Source organism: Falco punctatus (assembly GCF_963210335.1).
Source record: "Falco punctatus genome assembly, chromosome: 6".
In the NCBI taxonomy this organism is placed as follows: domain Eukaryota; kingdom Metazoa; phylum Chordata; class Aves; order Falconiformes; family Falconidae; genus Falco; species Falco punctatus.
In genome coordinates, this window is record NC_137585.1 from 68776322 (window position 1) to 68798280 (window position 21959).

Below are 21959 nucleotides of genomic sequence, written 5' to 3' on the forward strand. Positions count from 1 at the left end.
AAGAGACTTGACTGGATTGCCCACAGCTGGATTTTGGACTGGTCTGGGTCACATAAGGGGTTACAAAATCTTGGGGAGCTAATTTACTGGTCACATGCATACCTGATAAAGAGAATATGCAGTTAATTTATGAAAAAATAGAAAACCATTTCCAAAGCTGGAAAAGAACCTGGGGCCACAGAATGCCTCAGCCCCTGGTTATTGGTATACAACACCTCCTGTGTCTCCACGCTAGGCTGAACACATTTTGCCCTGAATTTCCTTCTGATTCTGTTCACTGGTAGGACAGGAGAATTACTGGTTTGTCATCATTATTTATAAACAAGTATCTGGAAACAAATCTTGGCTAATGCTTTCACACTTTGCTGCTGAGTTGCTTTTGATTTTCAAGTAGATGTGCATGAATCATCAACGATGTTTGTATGGAAGGATTAACCAGGGACAGAACAAAGTATGTTATGCTAGAAGAAGTTTCCACCATTATCCTGGAGTCATATGCTGGGAAAAGCTGGGCAGTCACCTCGTAGGCTCAGCATCACACACAAGCCGAAGCAAGAAAGTGAGGAATAGCTTGTTTGGTACTGGAAGAAGAATTCGTGGTGGCAAAATGTATGTGGGTAGGTTGGATTGATCAGGATAACTCAGTTAAACACTGGGAAGACAACCCCAAATGATTGTTCCTCATTGCTTGCTTCTTAGTTTATTTTTAATTCCCCATGCTAATACGTCCTTGTCCACAGTTTTGTGAGGGCACCAGTGTCAACCAGTATGAGGGTCCATTCCCAAAACAAGAAGACAGACGTGTTTATCCCTATAAATAGCACTTGGATGACTTCCCACACCATACATCTCAGGTCTTTGAGCGCTTACTGAATTTTTTGCTCTCATCTCACTGTAAAATTGTTTGTAACACTAACCCCGGTGCCACTTGTGTTACAGGCTATATGCTGAGCATGTGAAGGGGTTATTTAGCCCTCAGTATCACCCCCAATATGTAACAGGAGCTTGCAGGGGTTTGCTTTCTCTGCCTGGTGAGGAGATGTTCCTGGCAGTCCTCTTGTGCTCTCCTGATGGATTTTAGGAGTGACCTCTGGCAACACCTTTCTTTTGTACATCCACCTGTGTTTTTCTTACCGCATCCCATTCTTTTTATGGCAAGACTGGGAACAGGAGATTAAGGGAAAATCTGTTGTTAATGTGATAAGGTTGCTAAATAATTCTGAAAAGCCATTATTTGGTGAAACTACAAGAAAATGATGACAATAATAGCTGCCTGAAGCTCCCCCAGGACAATGCAGGATTTTTTCACATTGAAGACGGAAGGGTTATTTTAGTATTTCTGCATATCTAAAGAAAAGCAGCAGAACCTCTGATAGTGAGGTCATTTTTTTCACACAGAAATGTCCCAGCAGATGGGAGTGAAGTTGGTGGGATTTTGATTCTGAATTAAACAAAAGCTTATTATGGACTTTGGAAGATGGCCCAGTTGCTGAAGTCCAGCAAAATTCCCTCCAGCCATAAATTGCATGATAGGCTAATTTACTGGGGCTTTCCCATCCCTTACTGCAAAGCCAGTAATGTTAAAACTTTTATGTCTTCCTAAACTCTGATTTTAAGGGAAAAGATAGCAAGACGGCCTACATTTTGGCTCCCAACCCCTCCCTGTGCCAAGATGCCTTGGTGTTCACCTCCCACATGCCACCTCCTCTGTACTAAGGAGCTTGCTCCCTTCTCACATGCTTGCTGGTGTAGGTCCTCAATGATTTGCCTCCTGCAGGAACATCCTTAGGTCCCCCTGTGCAGGAGGTTCATCCCCATCCCTGGCTGAACCAGGACCAGGCCTTGCCCTGCAGTCACCCAGGTCTCAGGCAGGGGGCTGGTTTAGAGGGATATCCCTGTCCATGACCTATAACAGTGACTAACGCTTCTCAAGCTCTCACTAGCAAGGGAAAAGCTGTGCCAAAAGAAGCTGTTTTCTGCCCTGTGCCCAGCCATCAACAGTCCTGGTATCATCCTGCATGACATCAGCTGTCCTCAAACATCAGCCCTCCTGGCAGCCGCCGCTGCGATGGGCTGCGATGACCTCCCAGGCGCAAAGGTAGACACTCCAGACGTGTAGGTACTCAAGCCATGCAGAGGAGCAGGGGAAGAGCTGGATGTGTGTAGGAAAGGGACTGGAAGGCTCTGGAGAGGCTGGGGCTCCTGCTGGCATTCGTCTCTCTTCTCCCCCTTATTGTGGGGTTGTAGCCCTCCAGCTCTGTGCTGCTCAGTGGTTTGCTCCTACATTTTTGCTGCCATGAGCATGTATAAATCACAGCAGCCCTAACTTGTGCTCTTGTACCTTTGCCAAGGTAATTAGCACAGTGCACATTTTGAAGGAGTTATTTCTCTCTCTGGAGCAGCCTGCCAGCGCCTTGACATGCACAGAGCTCTCTGCTCACCTTAAAATGCTTTATCGGAGCAGTCTGGTTTTGTGTAAGGAAAGTGCTGAGGAAGGCAAGAAATTAATGAAGGGCTGTCAGGCTTCTTATATGGAGCCTCTGAGTCCCCCAGGGAAAAGGGACAGAGCGATGGCTCTGAGTGCCTTTGGAGGAGCTGTTTTCCTCCAGTCTGGGCATCTCTACCTCCATGGCCATCCTAACAGTTGCAGAGCTGGTGCTGGTAACCCCAGCATTCCCAAACCCCTCCGTAAAGCACCCAGAATCTTGAGGGTTGTGACAAAAGAGGACGAGAGTGAAAATCAGTTTGTGTGCATCCCCCCCACAAGACTGTGGGGAGTAAGCACTGTTATTTGTTGTATTAAAGCAAGTTATATAAAATTTCTTTACAGATACCTGTAGAGCTGGATCCTGGTTGTGGACCCAGTTTCTGCATTAGGTTACCAGATGTTTTTCCTCCATTATCCAGGTGCATAGCGGCTTTTTGGCATTTGTTTAAACGCACCATTTTTAATGGCCCTTTCACATGCCACTTCCACCACTGGGTTTCACATGGAGGTTGCTGCATCAAGCCCCATGCACAGGTGCATGCCCATGAAGTAGGTACGTGGTCCTGCTCTGAACGTAAATGCTGGTCTGGCATGAGGTTATCTTACTTGCTTTTGATAATGACAGTCATCCAGTGAGACACAAATGAGGACTGGCTCATCTGCTTTGCAAGATAGAGATTTCTGATTCAGTTGAACCATAGTGGATTCATTATAATGCTGCAAATTTCAGTAGAATTTTTCCAGGTCAATATGGAACTGACGCAGATCAAGATCTCACTCAGTATTTTGAATTGTTTGTCAAGCACACTGGCTCTTCAGAGCTAATAAAACATTGCTCCATTCACCCTCAAGTGTTGAGTTGGTTCAAATAACCTCCAGGGCGGCTGGCTGACTTTGGGTTATAAATAACTGGAGTATTTCATTTCTTACAGTCCTCCCCTCCTGCCCTTGCTTTGTTGTTGGTACAGTGTCGTTTTTCAGTTAGGTCTTCAGTCTGTTTATAATGGCTGGGCCTCTCCCATTAAATGCTTTATCGAAGCTGATTGACTCTGGGTTTAAGAAAACTGTAGGGAAAAGATCATTTCAAAATTGGCGAAGTATAGGAAGGAATAATTTACACCGTAGACTAGAGATAAGAGAAAAAAATGCATCATCTCTACACGAGACAACAGATGCAGAAAGGCCTGTGTCACTGTGAGCAGGATGGGTTTGCAAGAATCTTGGACCAGCCTCAGAGGTAAATCTGACACTTTACAACATTGGTATTAAACCTTGATGAAGGGCCGTCTTTGCTGGCGTGTCTGTACAGGGAGGGACAGACTACTGCGTGTAGCATCAGCTGGGCATGAGGGATCTCTGACACACACGTTTTTATCCCTGCATTTGCTTAATGCAGCGCTGGATGTGGTTTTCCCATGTCCGCAGGGCTGGAGGAGCCCTGCCTCAGCGAAGCAGCCATCCTTCTGTCTGCAGCACTGGGAGGGTGCACCCTGAGTGCCTTAGCTCAAACTAGGCAAATAACGTCCAGTGTCCTGCCTGTCCCGGGGCTAGGTTTTCTAAGAAGTCTGGTTATAAATACTGAAAACCAGGACAGGACTGTTGTTAGCCTTAGGCAAGGTAGGCAGTTTGATGTGGGCAGCAAAATCACTTGTGGAAGTGAGAAAGGGAGAGAGGCTCTCCGTGCGTCTCTGCAACTATGGCATGTCCACTGGCATGTCCACGTGCAGCCCGGGCAGGCTCTGCTACAGAGGTGGAGTGACTCCCAGACACCCTCCTCATTGTGCCTGGGGGATGCAGAGTCCAGCACAACCTGCAGATGCATGCTGCCTGCTGCCTGATAGCTCTGTGGGGATCCTTGTCCTGCTTTGCACCAGCTCTTCCGCCCTGTGGTGCTGGAGAAGAAGTCCCTGCAGATGGCCGATGGCTCCCCAGTTGTACAGCAAACCTTCTCATAGAGATATGGTCTCTATGGTCTGCACAGCCACCGCACTGCCTCTCTGCCATCTGGGAGACAATAAAGCTGGTGTAGGTGGCTTGTAATGTAATTTAATGTAAGGCATTGGGTGAGAACAGTCCAGAAGGACGATGAGAGCTATGAAGCCAGTATGGACAAGACTCCTGGGTGGGGAATGGTTGTGTTGAGGGATGAGAGGGTCTGGGGCTCTGTGGATGTAGGGTGTGGCTCATGAAAGCTCCTCTTACCACATGTAGAGGAGAAGATGGAAGGGCTCATGGCTGTGTAATAAAACTATTCCTCTGGCTAAACACCCAAAACCATGCAGAGGGAGGCCAGGCTATCTACATGAGTCAGTGTAGGATCAACAGCACCAGATTTCCACACAGAATTCCTCTTTGTCCAGGATGGTGCCAATCTTCAGAAGTGTGTTTACATGTCCCTGAACAAACTCCCATCATGGTAGGGTTTGCCTGCTTGAAAAGTTATTGAGGCAAGTCTTAAGCAAGAGTTTCTCCTTCCCCCTCCCTCTTTCTTACCTTCCTGGCAGAGATGGGTCCAAGGGTCACTCTCTCTTTTCTCATTCTCCATTAGGCTCTGTGGGTATCCCCCTTTCTATGATGAAAATGACTCCAAACTCTTTGAGCAGATCCTTAAGGCGGAGTATGAGTTTGACTCTCCGTATTGGGACGACATCTCTGAGTCCGGTAAGAAGCTACTGCTCATTTAATTGCCACAACCATGCATGCATGTATGCCTGTTGCAGATCTCCTCCTCTGTGTGTGAGAATGCACCCTTCATCATGTGCGAAGCTCCTTTTAACTGAAAGCCATTGGGAACATGCATTTCTTTCAGCTCAAATAGTTACGGGAGTTTATTTCTGCAGGGGAGTAAATTAAGTACCTTTTTGTCTGGCCCCACACAAAGGACTAAATTGTAGCTGGAACACAAGAAGAGAGCAGAATACTTTCCCAAGAAGACAAAGCAGTTTAATTTCTCCATCATATCCAAATAAAAAGCAGATGGTTTGTGTGTCATTAATAATAAGGTGGCAAGCTAGTTTGGCTCTGTTACTGACACTGCCCTGCAGTGTATACAGCAAAGGACCCGAGAAATTAGTGGCTTCCAAATGAGGTGGGTGAGCAAATTCAGAAACTGGGACTACTGTCTGCATGGTTGGATCCAGCTAGCTGCCCATATGCTCATCCAGTTCCCCACCCAGTCCAGAAGGCATTTAACCTGTGGTGCCTGCCTGCCCCTGCTCTAGTTGCCCTGGTAGAGGCAGATATACCACCTGTTACAGGCAAATACACCTAAAGGCTTCTGGCTGCAGCACGGCTCGTGGTCTGCCAGCATCAGTGTCTATGGGTGACAGCAGGGGCATGTTCAGCATTGCACCCTGCATGTGTCACTGGCATGCTGGGTGGTCTCCAAGAGGTCACGCAAGCTCAGTGTCCTTGCTCTGTCCAAGCCAGGGGAACATCTGCCATTTCACGTAGGAGAAGAAAAGAATTCTAGGAATATTTTGTCGTACAAAAATATCCTGAGAAATGTGGTTTCCTGGTTCGTTAGTACTACTGATTAAGGCAGGGAAGATATAAAAATAAGTGGTTTATTTTAAAGATGATTTTATATCCTGCTATCTCCACAAAGAAAAACATTTCATGCTGTTTACATCTGCAATCCAGATACCATTGTGATGGATTGCTTAAAAATATATGTGATGAGAAGGTTTTTTAAGTCCATAGGGGTTTTCAAAGAAAATATGAAGGTCTGCTGGCAGAGCCCTTTGAATTTTGGGGGAAAGTCCATCACCTAAATCAGCACAAAGATTTTCCTGCCATATTTGGCTTTGCTGTGGCTCCTTCAGCCACTCTGTCCTGAAACTACTGGATGCACGCCATGCTCTGATCTCCCTTCCTTCCATTATAATTCTGATTAAAAACACACTACCTCGTGCTCAAGGGAGTCCATTTTCCTTGGTAACTTGTTTTTTAAATATGCATTACGTCCTCACAGCTGCCCATGTGTGTAATTGCTTGGAGTAAGCAATGAGAAGCTCCTCTTACTGTGGCATCTGACCTCCTCCTTGCCTTTCCCACTCAGCTGGTAGCATCTCTGACAGATGTGGCCATATTCGAGCAACTGGGATGGTCAGAGGCACTTGGCTGGCCAGAGGAGCCTGAAGCCAGCAGGACTGTACTCTGCTGACTCTGATTTTTCCATCCCACTCCTAAATATACCTTCAGGAGTAGACGCCTTCAGCTTTTATCTGCCATACTGAACAGCTTGGATTTGGTCTGAAGTCACTTTGGTTATATCTATACCAATAAATGAGAAATGACCCAGGGCCATTTTCTGGTGCTGTGGCCAGATGGCACTTGGTAGCCTGATCAGTGCTGTTGACTGATCATCTGGCGACAGAACTGGGCATCAACTCTATTGCTGTAAATGATTCTCTCTTTTTTTACAGCTAAAGACTTCATTCGGAATTTGATGGAGAAGGACCCTAATAAAAGATACACCTGTGAGCAAGCAGCGCGACACCCTTGGTAAGCAACAGTCACTGCTGTGTGAAACCCTCAGGACAGAGAGCATCGTTTTACATTCATGGGTGGAAGTGTTTTTTCAGTCACATTGTGTACTAACCTCTACTAAATAAGTCCATGCTTTTATTCTTACAACTCCTGCCTTTGTCCTCCATATTTTCCTGGAAAACCATGAGGGTCTTTCATCTCCTGCACCAACCTATTGAGTATCTGTGTAAAGATTCAGTGAAATGCTGAATTATATATGTTGACTGTAGTGTAGCAGTGGGATATGCCAAAATGATTGAACCCAGAAATCGTATTTTGGGGCAAAGGTCAAATTCTGCAGGTGTACAAAAAGCTGGGTATCAACCTGCTCATGAGGTCCTTGCCAAAGCAATATCAGAGCACTTAAGAGCATCCCATGAAGTAGGAAGTTCTCACCTGTGCTTCACAGATGACAGTTCACCTCCTGCTTGCAGTAAGGAGCTGGTTTCACGTGCTGTTTATCCTCCCTTGTTGAACGGAAGAGACAGAAAACCCTAGAGAGGGACAGTCTGAATGGGTTACAGCAATGCTATCTCCCTGCAGTGACTACAGAAAAGTCCCTGGTCAGACTGTATTTGTAATGTAGGCCTCAAGTGCTTCAACTTAGATGATGCCTTTGCACATGGATGACCTCACCAATGTTACCCAAGGTTTATGCAGCTGAAACAAGAGTGGCTCATGTACTTTTGACCAACTCTACATGACTGAGCATCACCCCACACTGCCAGATGCACCCACAAATGGGCTCTGGATGTAAGGCTTTTAGGGCAGGGATCATTCCATATGACGCGAGATATTATTTTCATAGTTATAATAGCTGCAACAGAAAGGAGTCAATGGCATGACATTTTCACCCCAAGTGTGCATTGCTATTGCAGTTACTGCAAATACTGTTTCCTTTTGCAGTTTCTGGAGCACTGGCTGGATACGAGCATTAGGCTGTGTACATGCAGGGGAGCAGAAGGTTTTCCCGTGTCCATAGCACCTCAGAAAAGCACCTGGTCCAGTGTCATAACTAGTTCAACAGCTTGATGGACCACAAAACCATCCTGGTGATGCCATTTGAGCCCAGGGATCAGCGTTGAGTTGCATAGCTGAGTTACAAGACACATGGTGAGAAAAGCACGGGTGTAGAAGTTGTCGGTGAGTTTTAAGGTAGCACTGCTTCCAGCTGGGATCTGGAGACATTTGTCTGGAGGATGGAGTCTGTATCCCTCTGAGGCTAGGGAGCTTTATCAGCAGAGCGCTGGTCATCTCTGCTTCCTCAGCAGACGTGGGTTTTGGACACACTCTTCAACCTTTCTAGACGTGAGGGGACAGAACTTGGTACCCAGCTTAAAATCATATTAAATTTCAAAGTAGAGTAAAACTTAATGGCTGCAGCTGTAGAACAAATACTTAAGTCGGGCTTCAAGGGCTTTACATTTCTCTCTCAGACCCTCACTGGTTTGTCTCATCTCATTGCTGCGTTCTGTCCTGGGACTAGATGGAAAGTAAATACTTTCAAAGGTTTTTACCATTCTGGCTTGCTAATAAATTACCCTCATCATCAATTAACGATTTGGCACTCATGAAGGCGTTCAGTAAGTTATGACTGCACAAGTGGTAGAAATAGAGTGAAATGGCACTGATTTCTTCATAGTGGGTGTGATGTACCAATGTCTGGCTGTAGGTTGTCACTGTGATCACAAATCAGGCTGTAGAGAAGATTGAGGCTCAGCGTTTACAATTAAAAAAAAATTAGTAAACACTTGGGATGCAGAAGACAGTGTAAATCACTGAGGAAAGCAAGATTCTTGTTTTTCATCGCCCGTGCCAACAACGAGAAGAATTTTACAGATGGTTTTTAGCTGCATCAGTGGCTGGCATCAATACAAATGATAGGTGAGGAGAAGGTAGGACCTGGGCCTGACCTTATTCCAATGCCCCATCAATAACTGTGTTGTCTGTGTGACAAAAAGGATATTCGGGAAACAAAATCCAGCTTTCGTCAGATGGAAAAGAAAAAAATTCTAAATGCTACTGACCTGAGCCTCAGGAAATTAAACAAGTTACAGAAGTAAATACTAGAAATATAGAATAAACAATGGGAATGCTACTCCCAGCAGAGAATGAGGTGACCATTTGTATAACTCAGAGGCAGATTTTCCAAAGCCTTACATCCAAGATACACAATACGTAAGCATCCAGCTCTTGGCCCCACTACATCTGTGTTGGTTGCTGGAGTGCAACAAAGAAACGTGGCACTTGTAACACACACAACTTCTGGGCCCTCTAAAAGGAACAAAATGATAATCAAGTGTTTTCATTCTCTTTTTTTTTTCCCTCTTTTTTTTTTCTCTTGCACATCATGGCCTGGGGCCAATGGAAACTCACAGACTGCTCCATAATTTTTGCTATTTTCTACAGAATCCAATCTTCCATTTAAAAGCAGCCCCCCCAAAAAAAGGTTTTCCCCCATTTCTGTGGTAGGGAGTCTTCTTCTGCCAGGCTGACTTTGCAGGGCAGTGGTTCATTTGCAGGTTAAACTCCCAGCCGTGGAAAGCATGGCTCGGGGTCAACATCTGAAATGTCAGACATGCAAATGGCACTGAAGTAGGGAGGCTTAAAATATTCACAGTTCCCACCCAACATCCCAAACCCACCTCCTTTTGACACAGGGACAGTATGTGCCAGTCAATTACGGGACAGTTGTACAGTGGAAGCAAGGCATGGAGATTTCCAAAGGCTTCAGGTCTGCCTCTGTCCCACCCAGTGTGCTCTTGAGCAATGTTCTATGTCTTATTCCCTCTTGCTCTGAAAAGCTTCCTGTAACATAAATGCGGCAGTTATAGCCCTTTCCAGAGAGCGATACAGTGATTAGGTTTTTGAGGGGTTGAATCACTTGTAGTGATAAATGCCTGTTTGGATAATCAAGGCTACTTACTTGCATATTTATTATCTGTTATTTCAGAGTTACTGATAGGATCTCCTTTTGCCAAGCCATTGCTCAAGAAGCATTTTCCACCCAGATTGCTTACGCCAGGAAATAATGAGGTTTTTACTGCTTCTTTTCTCCTTCTGGCCATTATATCTGTTACAATGGCATCCTCCCCTTTGAAGGAGGGGAAGGGCTTTTTGGCGGAGGAGGTGGAGAGTGCTGTGCTTCCTCTCAATGGTCAGCTGTGTCCTTCTCTCAGCCTGGGCATTATTTAAGTTTCCAACAAGTCCAGGCTTGAGATCCTCTTTCTCGTGATTGCATTCAGCAGTGGGAGATAAGGGTGCACGTGTTCAGCCAACAGAGAGAGGGTGCCACACCTTTTATAATGGGGCCATCCCACCCCACCTTTTCACATGAGCCTGTGTTTTTCAGTGTACATCCCCATTAGCAACATCTCCTTCCACAGTGCCTATGTAGTGTTGCCTTCTCTCAGGCTGATCAAAAGTAATGAGGTGTGTAAGCTTAGTGGGAGGAGGTGCTCAGAGCAGACTTCAAGCGGACCCATAAATGATATGCTCTTGCAGAGTGCTGACACTTCGAGCAGCCCTTAATCGTATCCCCTAAAAAGGTATTTTATTGTCTGCACAACTGGTTCTGTAGAGCAACGTAACTGGAGAAACATCTGTGAACCCCAGGGTTGGCATGAAGTGAAATCCTGATTCCACTGAGGCTAATGGGAGTTTTGCCACTGACCTTAGTGATAATTGGGGTTTGTCTCCTTGTCTCACCAGCAGAATGCGGGACAACTACCCAAATGACTGGTGCTGTGTAAATGGTAGATAATTAATACATACAATGCAGTGGCTGCACATAGCGACATTTTCCAGCTTTCTTTTTTTCTTTCTCCTGTGAAATCTGCCCCTGCCGATCATTTGAATTGACCTCAGACTAGGAAGAAATCTATCAAGTCATGAGTACTTAACACATACAATATAATCTGATAGTGGTAAAAATAGCTTGAGATGGCTACCTGGCTATGAGATTTTGTTGTTTCAATATATAACATCTGTGAAGAACAAACTGATTCCAAAATATACCTCTTATTTTAATTATCATGTTTTTATTAAAAACTTCCCAGCAAAGCTTGCAAGAACTGGATCTTGCATGATATTACATTTGTGCCTTTAAGGTTTATAATCTCTTTGAATTTCGGGAAACTGCTCTAAAATAGCCAGCTGTTCACATGACTAATGTTTGTACAGGATCAGACCCTAAAAAAAGTAAATACTTCTTCCCAATGGCCCACTTTTCTGTGCTGTATCTGCTCCCCACATGCCTGCGTTTACGTGATGTTTTGCTATTTATAATCAAATGGCCTTGGCAGGGGGACGGTATGTTAAACTCGGAGTTGGCAGAAAAGGAGGCCAATAATTGCAGTGAAGTATGGTAGCTGAAACAGTACAATATGTAAGACTTGTTGGTATAATGATTACATCGCAGCCTGTACAATCTGTGCGTTTATACAGATTTCTCCAGTTTAATACACAGGTGACTTATGCTTTCCATTGGAAAAATTATTTATTTTACAGCATACCTTTCACTGAGGTTTGCACTGTTTACAGTGTGTTGCAGAGGCACAATGTTCTGCTTAGTTGATCCACTGTGACTTTTCGAAAAGGATGTGGAAAATGAAGGTAACAAAAGAGCGGGGTAATTTTGCTGCAGCTTGATACATTTTAATGTTTCCCTAGCTCGTATTAATGACAGCAATTAAGTTTATTGAATATATCGCCATGTCAGAACCCACATCCTGTTTAGGGCAGTCTCTCAAGCTGAGCGATTAAAGGCGAGCAGCAGAAACCCGAGGACCTGTTTTTTCCAGCTATTGGGACCAGACTGCGCTCCGCGTCAAGTAAAGCTGGGCCCTGCAGCCCCAAAGTCAGCCTGCAGGCTCAGGTCAGAGGGAGAGAAAATAGTCCTCAGAGGGTGAGGAGAAGGTCCAGCAGTTCAGAAATTAGTATAGGAGTTGGAAGGTGTGCCATGAATTTATTTGCTCTGTCATGCATTACCCAAGTGATCTGAAATGGGATTTAGAGCTGTGTGCTGAAGCTGGTTATGGCATCAAAGGCAACTTGGGACATCTAAATTGTGATGTAAGTGTCACCTACCTGTATAGGCTGTATAGGGGAGAAGGAGGTTTTGGCACCTAAATTAGGCACCTGTGTCAGCAGGTACGAGCATGGCCCTTGCCTTTCCCCACTGCTTGTGCAGAGGGAAAGCAGGCACTTGGGACATGCCGGCATCCATCCCTGCCTACGCTGAAGAATTGCAAAGCTTTGGCAAGGTTTGAGCCTCTGCAAATTGTGACCATGACCCTGCTTGTCTATTATGTGCCAGAGAGCACGAGCCAGATAATAATTTCCACCCAGTGAAAGGACATGGTTTACAAAGAGCTCAGTTCTCAGACAATGTTGTTTGAAGTGTGAAAAGGGCTTCCTGAAGGGAACTGCTGATGTTTACAACATTAAATCAAACTCTTATCGAGTTCTTCCCTGCACTCTATTTATTTTGGAGCATCACTGATACAGTATGTATGTGTGTATATTTATACGCATGCATGTCTGTATGTGTGAGCATATGTATGCGTGTGTGTGTGTATGTAGAGAAGAGTTATGATCCTTCAGCATTATCCATTACAGCTAACTCCATATTTCCTATCATCATACTCAAGAGTATTTCCAAGCACTGTTTGGCCAGCACAGCATGTGAGTTGGCTGCCTTCAGTCTGAAGGTTTAGAAAATAACGGTAGATGAAAGGCTCTGCCTGCCGTCGTGGGCAGGGAGGATGCAAGAGACATATGCTTGCAGTATTCTGACAAAAAACGGTACAAAAGAAAAGTTACTGAGTTTGTCTTTGCTGGAGGTTCTTCTCAAAACTTAGTAGTATGGCCAGATAAATTGCTGTGATATCTTTGAACCCAGACAGAAATCTAAAATAAATTAGATACTATGACATAATATTCGATCATTAGATTAGATCCCTCTTGTGTGCAGGGCTAGGTTTGTTATGGTTATTCATGAGAAATACCCTTCTTAGCGTCAGTGGAAGCATTTGTGATGGAGAGTCACTAGACTGTGGCCCTTGGTGTCCAATTCTGTGTGTTGAGACACTTACATATTTACAACTGGACACAAAACCAGCCTCAACACAACGTTCCCCAAACGTTGTTAGGATGAAGCTGCCTTCAGGTGCTGCAAAACAGGGACCCCAGGAGAAAAGGCAGGATCCAGTTAGGCTAATCAGTCCTTGCTCAGTTCTGGGTGATGCTTAGCACGATAGCAGATCATTGTTCTGATTTGTTTCATTTCATTTTTGTATACATATGTGGTAGGTACGAGTAGTATCTTTTACTGGACCAGCTGGTGTAGTTGGTGAAAACAAGCTTCAGTGCTGACACAGTTAACTTCAAAGTTAACGGCAAAGCCAAGAATTATTGCTCAGGGTTTGACTAGATATGCATCAGTTTGATCATCTCTGAAACAGAAGATGGCTGTTTCTCAGGGAAAATGGAGCCAATTCCTGTAGAAGGGTATGTTGTACAGAGGAGGGAGGAAGAAAGAAAGATGTGAAAGTATTTTTTGTCCCAAAAGGAAAAGCAAGGTGGTTTATAGCCTGTGGACTTGGAGAGTTAGGGAAAGGTGGAAGGGCAATTATAACATGCTCTAAAACCAGTGTCTCTATTAAATGTCATGCATTATCTTCTCGGCATAGGAACTAAAGTTCGTGATTAAATACATTCAGTATAAATGTGATGATGCTCATGATACCAGCCTCAGGGTAGGTTTGTGTGCCCAAAAGCTTATCTCATTTTTCAAACTCTAACAGCTAATCATATAAAAGATATGACTTTTATCTGCTCATCTCCAACCTCTTTTGCCTGTGTCTTTAAACCACCACATCTCCAGCCAAACACCAACAGCAAATGGACATTAACATCTCATTTTCCTAGAAGTAAAACTATACTGTAAACACTATAACGCTGTGAATATTTTCTAAAAGTTTCAAGATCCTCCAAGTGCAAAATGCAGTATAAAAGCACAGTCCTAATGTCACAGCATTGCAACATTAACACTGTCGTTCTTCAGAGGTGGCTCAGAGAATGATCCCACAACTGGCTTTGGCAACTGGGGCTGCGTTTTGAGCTGCACTGTTGGGCATACCAACACATGTTTGAACGGACCCTGCTGCACTAAATTAGGCCCAGTACTGCTGTTACTTTGCTGTGATTAAAAACCAGCATCTGCAGGGTGCTAATGTTGATGAAGCGACCCTAGATGTAGGATGGTCCCCACCACTGTAGCATCTGAAGGGCTTCACAGGGTGTCTGTCCATCCCTTTGTGAAGTAAACAAGTACTATTCTGCATATTTGGGGAACAGCCAAATACCAAGACTTTTTTCCTGGAATTACGATAATTGTGTAGTGAACATAGAGTTAGTGGTGGTAGGAGGCAGTTTGTGAACTATTGGAACCAGCAGCTTCTTATTGAAACCACCAGCATTTCAGAAAATGATTCCTAAACTCAAAAAACCGTACAGCCTGTATTTGAGCTACATGCCCAATGAAAAGTTTCATATAGCCAAACTGCATTTGCCAGTCTTTGTGGAGACTGGCAGGAAAGATCTTCTGGAAGAGCTGGCAAGGGTATCACACCCCAAGGACCTGTCCTGTCCGTGTTTCCAAAACAAAATTTGACAAGTGGGAAACATGATCTGTGTTTATACAGCTTGTTAGCAAACTTGTTCATAAAGTAAGATGTTTCATTAGCTTTGGAGGGAAAATGTTCTTTGCAAATGTTAGTAAATTTTCTGTTTGCAGCTTGGTCATTTTGATCAGTTATTGAACGGATACTTTGGCTTGTAGCTGTCCACATATTTTGTGGTTCTGTAGTATGACAGTCAGTGCTCCCAGCTGGTACGCGTTGAGGGCACCTTCCTTCACAGAGGAGGTAGTCTTGGACAGGGCAGAACGCTCATGACATTTTGGAGTGACTCTGACTAGTAATCTGCATTCCCACTGGGAGATTCTGCTAGGGCCCATCTGCACCCAGAGGCTGAGTGGTGTGCAGGGAGGGTGGGTGCAGACCTGCACGCTTGTGGGCTTAAACTAGTGAGCAGGACAGGCAATACAGCTGGAGCTTTTTCAGGCTTCTGGTCAGCTCTTCGTAGATGGGACCTGGAGGCAGCCAGGGACACTCTGTGTCATGTGGGCGTGACTGTGGTAAAGCTGTAGGAGCTCCTTCACGTGGTGATTTCGTGCTAGAGAAGCAGAGGAAATGCACTGTTACAGTGGGTGCAAGGCCAGCTGGGCTTCGTCCGTCTGGGAGTGTACACTGCATGAGATCCATCGGGGCCAGTGCTAGGCCTGGCAATATTCCCTGTGAGGGAGAGGGGATGGGACAATGAACATGATGATTAGCCTACGTGCTGCCTCACCGAGCTTTTAGCTGCCTGGACCCAGTGGGAAATCCAGACCAACATGCCTCCCTGTCAGTGGGAGAGGTGATCAGCAGGAATCCTCTTCAGAGGGAAATCTGAAGCTCATCCAGTTCTCAAACACCTCCCCTTCTCCAGCAACAGCATATGGACCCAAGACAGGCTATCTGGTGCCATTTGGGAGTCATGCTTTACTCGTGGCACCAGTTCTTCTGTCTGCTTGAGACAGAGGTTATGTGGCAGTGGCGGTCAGGCAAGTGTCCTTCCCAGCTGGAGGTGGGCTGCCCTGAATGGAATGCCTGCTCCTTCCTGCTGACATTCCTGCTGGCTCCTGTGCTCTTGAATAACTCAATATAGATTAGCTCAGTTGCAACAGGATGGGATTGGTGGCTCTCCACTCTTGGGAAATGGGGGTTTAGTCCCTCACCTTCCTGCCAAGAGTGAGCAGTTCCTCTCATCTCTCTGACATCCTGGGTAAGTGTTGCCAGAAGGAAGGAAGGAAAGAATTTGCAGAAGACCAGTCCCAGAGAGCACTTCTTAGATGTGCCATTGATGGAAGGTAGAATAAGCTGCCTGTCCTTGAAGAACAGGTTTGGAGTTTGGAACGATCTGGGCAAAATGAAAGGAATGTGTCCAGTTAATGAGACACATAAATGGAAACAGCAGTCTGGGATACGTAAGCAGAGTTTCATCTTTTAAGAAACACAAAGCAATGCTGCCATTCTGCTGCTTTAGTTGGAAAACAGTGAACACGTCGGGTACCGCCGTCTATGGAAGATGTGGACTGGTTGGAGAAAGTCCAGAGAAGCTCACTAAATCAGAGGATTAGAAAATATGAGTTATGAAGAAACAGTGAAAGAATCAGTTTGTTTAGTCTAGAGAAGAGAAGATGGAGAGAAGACCTGATAACAGTCTTCAAATATGTGAAAGGATGCTTCAAAGACAAAGGGAATAAACTATTTTCCATGTCTTCTGGGATACAGTGGGGCACTGGAATAGGTTGCCTGAGGAGTCTCCATCTTTTGGAGATCTCTAAGTACTGGTTAGCCAAACGCATGTCGAAATTATTTTGACAGAGCTGGGGTAGGGGACAGGACTAGATGACTGCTGAGTCCCCCAAACCCTCTGATTATTTTATTGGAGGTGCCCAGACTGGGAGGCTCTGGGCCTGATGGATTATTCAGTTTCTTACAATTTTTTATTGCTAATGGACATTGGTTTTCTACACTGTGTCTAAAGAATTGATTTCTGAAAATATCACATACAGCACAGGAGGCAATCTTTGCTTCCTGGCATAGCCTACGTTAGATAGCACTTATTACCCCATCATATGGCCCAACAATAGTTCACTGTGGTGCCTGCTCTTCCAACAGATCTCGTGCCTTGAGGAGTTAAATGAATCAATAAAATTCCCTTGAAATAATTGTGTTTAGTGGAGATTTTAATGTGTCTTTATCTGTTAAAGAAGCTGCACAAATTTGGTCAAGTTTTTAGGCTGAGTGTTGTTCAGCTTAAACTATTTGTGCAGCTTGTGCTGCTTTAGGGACCGTCCATGTATCTGCTTTACTGTAAATGTACATTAATCGTGATGAATGGCTATGTACTTTGCAGGGTGGCAGGAAAATCTCCAGTGCAAACAGAAAGCAGACAGGTTGGAGTGGCTCTGGAAGCTGCTGCATGGCTGAGGCTAAAAGTAGTCTCAGCCTGTTGATGTTAAATCTCTAGATGTAAAGGAAAAAAAGGTAGAATGTTTTCATCTAGGACTGTAATGGTGATAGAAAGCAGCAGCGCACCAACAAAATAAGGTTGTACCTCTTTGTAGCTGCCAGACCTACAAGCCTTATCTATGCTTGCTTTCATTGCCCCAGATTTTCCACCACTGCTGCCAGCAGAGACAGCGGTGGGAAGTTTGAGCCCTTGTGTGAATGAAATAATCATCACTGCAGGAGCAATCACACCTTGGACCAGCCTTCTCTGTTGAGGAGAAGAAGAAAGATATTCAAGGAGAGCAAAAGATCTCTTAAAGTTTGTCTTGTCTGTCCATTTCAGGATCGCTGGTGATACAGCGCTCAACAAAAACATCCACGAGTCGGTCAGTGCTCAGATCCGGAAGAACTTTGCAAAGAGCAAATGGAGAGTGAGTGACCTGTCCTCAGGGATGACGCCTAAGATGTAACTCTGCTAATGTGGTGGCCATACGGACACCTTTTCAAGTGCTTTTGTGGCCCAAAATTTTGGTCAAAATAGTTTGTGCAGACTTAGGTTGCATGGCCCTGCAGGGCCTTTTATAGAGGATGCTGCTAACCAAGTATATAAATAAGTGCGAGAGGTGGGGCTGAGGCTCCTCATAGCTAAAGCAGCCGTGGTTGTACATGGAGTTGGGGTCAGCATCGCGGGGGGGTGTGAAACAGTGCAGACACCCTGTGTGCTGGTGCAGGGAAGGACGTGTCAAACATGACTTTCCTTGTAAGCTGCTGCATCCCAGCTGAGCGCTAGAAGGAACGATGGGGAGCAGGACCCGGGCAGTAATGCATGTGATTTGTTTTAGAATTTGTTGTAGTTAGAACATTGCCATTTCTAGCTTAGAAGCTAGAATTCGGGAAAATTTTGAATGATGATGAGCTCATTCACTTCTGACAACTCCGAGCAGCCAGGAGAGGAGCAGCAGTAACCCTTCCACCTCACATTTTTTAATTCTTTCTTTCTTGGGTTTTTTTTTTGCTCCAGCAAGCATTTAATGCCACGGCGGTGGTGCGGCACATGAGACGGTTACACCTCGGCAGCAGCCTGGACAGTGCAAGCGCCAGCGTATCCAGCACCCTCAGCCTTGCCACGCCGCTTCCTGATGCAGCCACACGGAAAGATTGTGAGTAGCCGATATCCGGGGAATGCTCCTGCAGTGGCAGCCGAGCAAATTCCCAGGATCCCCATTTTCTTCCTGACCCCCAGGCTGCAGTCCTCTCTGCCAGTAGGTTTGGCTTTGTGCAAGCAGATGTTTAAAATAAAGACTGAAAAGGGACCGAGGCCTTCATTTTTAGCTGGCAAAAAACCCAACAAATCAGTTGGAAAAGTTTATGCACTTAAAAAAAACAAAAAAAAAGGAGTTTTTAGCTGGGTGAATTTCTAAGAGAAAAACAGTTTCTTGTGAAGAAGAAGGGCTTTCGCTTGGGAAAAAGACCCAGACCCCCACAGCAAACAAGTTTTGTATTTGGTTGAAAACTAAAAAAGTTTACTCAAACTGTTTATGTTTGAGCTTCCAGTATTATGATAAGACATTTCTCTGTAAAAATTGGCTTACTTTTCATTTCCATTTTCCATGGAGGAGACTGATCCTGCCAGTCTGACCCAGCTTCCCTCTTCCCGGGCCAAATTCCTGGGCCTTGTACGAACAGGCTCATTTGTCTGAGCAGGACTCAGACTCTGTACACCACAACGGGACTTGGCCTCCTGCCTTGTTTGTTATATGCTATAATTAAGATTTGCAAGCTGCCCAAGGCAGTCAGATGCTTGGGATATATATTTTTTCTGAATGCCAGGGAAGGTGACATGCAGCGAAGGGATCATTTGGAAGGCAGAAGTGTGTCCTTTGCAATGAAGCCTATTTAATCTTTGGCTTCTGAGAATTTCTTTTGTTCCCTTCTGTCCATCTGCAGAGATCTTTGTATCCTGAAATGGAGGGATGTGGACTTTACAATTAGAGATTATCTTAAGGTGGGGTACCAAAAAGGAGCGCTAGTAGCTTATGGTATTGCAAGTCAATGCTTACCTCACTGGGGACCAAAGTGGTCATTTCTAGACTGCACCCCACACTATTCTGGAACTGGAAGCACCTACTATTCAGGATGGATTTTGGATGTCACTGCTATATGCCTCTGCTGCCTCTGCCTGCCACCCTCTGCTCCTTGACAAGGACACGCCACCAGCCACAGTCTCCACGACTCTCTATGGAAGCTGTGGTTTCTCTTGCTGTCAGGGGCACGCTTTCCCCCATGGCTGGGGTGGGATCTGCCTCCTGGGCACTGTGTGAGATGTTTGTCCCAGATTGTGCTGTGACTGAGCCAGAGGAGACCCCCTTGCCTCTGCATCCCAAGCCTGATGGGGATCCATGCCCAGTGCCCAGTTTGCAAAGCCCAGCCAAATCCTACAGCTGCTGCTGAAAAAGCATCACTGTGCTCCTGGCACACATCTGGCGACTGCAAAGGAGCGATGCAGTGCTGAGTGGCTGCACAGGGCTTCCAACCATGCACTGGCAACGCAGCAATGTAGAGGGCCCCTTACAGGGGAGAAACGTGCTTTTATTTTGGCTCTCGCTGTGGTATGGATAAGCTGGACCCCAGTCAAGGTCTAGAGCATCTGATGGCATGCTTTGCGTTTAAACTGGTGGGTGATTAATCTCCATTCATCCATTTGATGAAATGGTGTTAATTAATAGGATTGAGTAGTCTGAATAGTAAAAGAAAAACATCTGCGAACAAGAATGGTGGGAAGAGAACAAAGTCTGTTTAACTGCTACAGAATCCAGCAGGTCCCTGTACAGAATACAACCGTATTTTGCAGTGGTGGAGAAGTCAGCCAGGACACAAAGGATAAAACCAGATGTATTAAGATAGGTCAAGTTTTTTCATATCAGAAATATGAGACAGAAAAGTATCAAAAGGTTTCCAAGCATCCCAGGTTAATTCCAGCTCAGCAGACAATACAGAAGAGCTCAAAGAAATTAAATAAGGAGTTAGGCAATGCTGGAGCCCAGAGAACCAGTGAGGAGACCCAGCAGCAAATACAAGGAGTGACCATAAAGAGGGAGCTGACACATCGAATGCACTCCACCAAATACCTCCTGCTGGGAAAAGGAAGCCTCTGAGGTCTCTGTCCTGCCTCTTTCTTTCCCCGCGGTTTTCTCTGGGGACAGATCTCTTGCACGAGAAAGATCCCATGCAGCAAGTTACATGAAACAGCTGTGCCACCATTACAAAATACAATACTGCCTAATGCTATTAATAAGCACTTAATGAACTCTCCAAATAGTTTCAAATGTGGCAAGTTCACATCATTGAAGACAATTAAAAACAGCCTTTGCCTGAGAGTAGGTTGTCAGGCCGCATCCAAATGCCGCTGTCTGCATTAGGGCAGAGCAGAGGTGATGCATCAGGCGGGATTATGGAACCTGTCAGGGAAGCCGAAGTGAATCAGTTGGGATTTCTCAAGTGTGTTGGCCTGATTCTCAGTCTGTGCCTGGTTTATTCTGTTTAGATATGGTTGGACTGCCTAGATTAATTACAGGACCTAGATCTCTGTATTTTTAAGGCAATCGATAAATGGCAGCATGAAGCCAAGGTGTCGAATGTCAATACTGCTGGGAAACGTGAGGTGGCCAAGTGTAGGTACAGCACAGTCATCCCTGAGGTTGAAATGCCACCCTGAAGCACAGAAAAGTAGTTGAAAGTCATAACAAGCATCAAAAAAATCCTGAGTAGTCAAGGAGCCATGTCAAACTCCAGTAAGAGAACGTACTAATAAAGGTTTTGTCCACCCTGTATTCACCAGGCTGGAAAAATGAACTGTATTTCGAATCGTCTGAGATCACATCTGGTCAGAGCAAGGTGACCATGCAGGGTCCCTGTTCAGCAGCTTTTCTTGCACCGGAGCCACCTTTGCACACCAGTGCCTACAAGGCTGCCACACTGCATGGAGAGCTTCATGTGCCAGCAGAGCCTAAAGATCTCCCCTGTGGGGTCTCAACAGTTGCTGGGAGAGGGGTGGTTCATCCGTATAAAGTTCTGGCAAGGATTTATTTTATTTCTCTTCATTTATGCTTTCCATAGAAACTGCTGATATTGTGCTGGAATAGCAAAATCCTGTATCTGTCATTCAAAACCCAGACTACTTTGGGTTTTCAGGGGTTATGCTTTGGAGGGTTTTGTTTTTCAAAGCTGTGGTGGAGGATTCACTGGAAGTGGACACTTTCTATAAACATTTTAATTTAGCTACCCCCCCCCCCCCTTTTTTTCCCTCATGAAAAGTATCTGTCAGAAGTCTTTGATTAGTTCAAAAGGAACAGCCTGGGTAAACCTTGAGTGCAGATACTCACAGATGTTCAACGTACATCAACGTACATCTCTTAGCTGGAAGTCCTGGAGACACACCAGCAAAACCTGGAGCAACATAAGCTGCCACTAGAATGTTGTCCAAGTTACACAAATTTACATTCCCTCTAGGTTTACTGGAACTCAGCAGCGAATTTGACCCACTGTACTTTTTTATCAGCAGCTTTGCAGGATGCCTGAGGAAATTTTTTTAGTCCAGGTGCACAGTCTGTTCGTTTAGCTAGATGGCCATGATGAGAAGTTTAATCATCTTTAACATGCCTACAAGGAAAATTATTCTGAGCAAGTACAATGCTGGAGGGATTTTTGAATCCCACAACTCTTTGTCTTCAGCCTCAGAAATGTGGAATCGGTCTGGCTGAACGCATACCAAAGCTGGACATTTATTCATTGCGACATGCAATGCAACTGCTGGTGGTGGC

General features: G+C 45.2%; 1 protein-coding gene across 3 annotated transcripts in view; it reads left to right on the forward strand.

Moving 5' to 3' along the window:
* The window catches only part of CAMK1D (calcium/calmodulin dependent protein kinase ID), a 230448-nt gene that overhangs the window by 200395 nt on the left and 8094 nt on the right, over positions 1-21959 (forward strand). For all 3 annotated transcript variants that reach the window (XM_080391726.1, XM_080391727.1, XM_080391725.1), the window contains exons 7-10: positions 5037-5149; positions 6916-6994; positions 17483-17570; positions 18161-18299. In XM_080391726.1, the coding sequence (XP_080247852.1) occupies positions 5037-5149; positions 6916-6994; positions 17483-17570; positions 18161-18299 (419 nt within the window). The remainder of the gene's footprint in view (positions 1-5036; positions 5150-6915; positions 6995-17482; positions 17571-18160; positions 18300-21959) is intronic.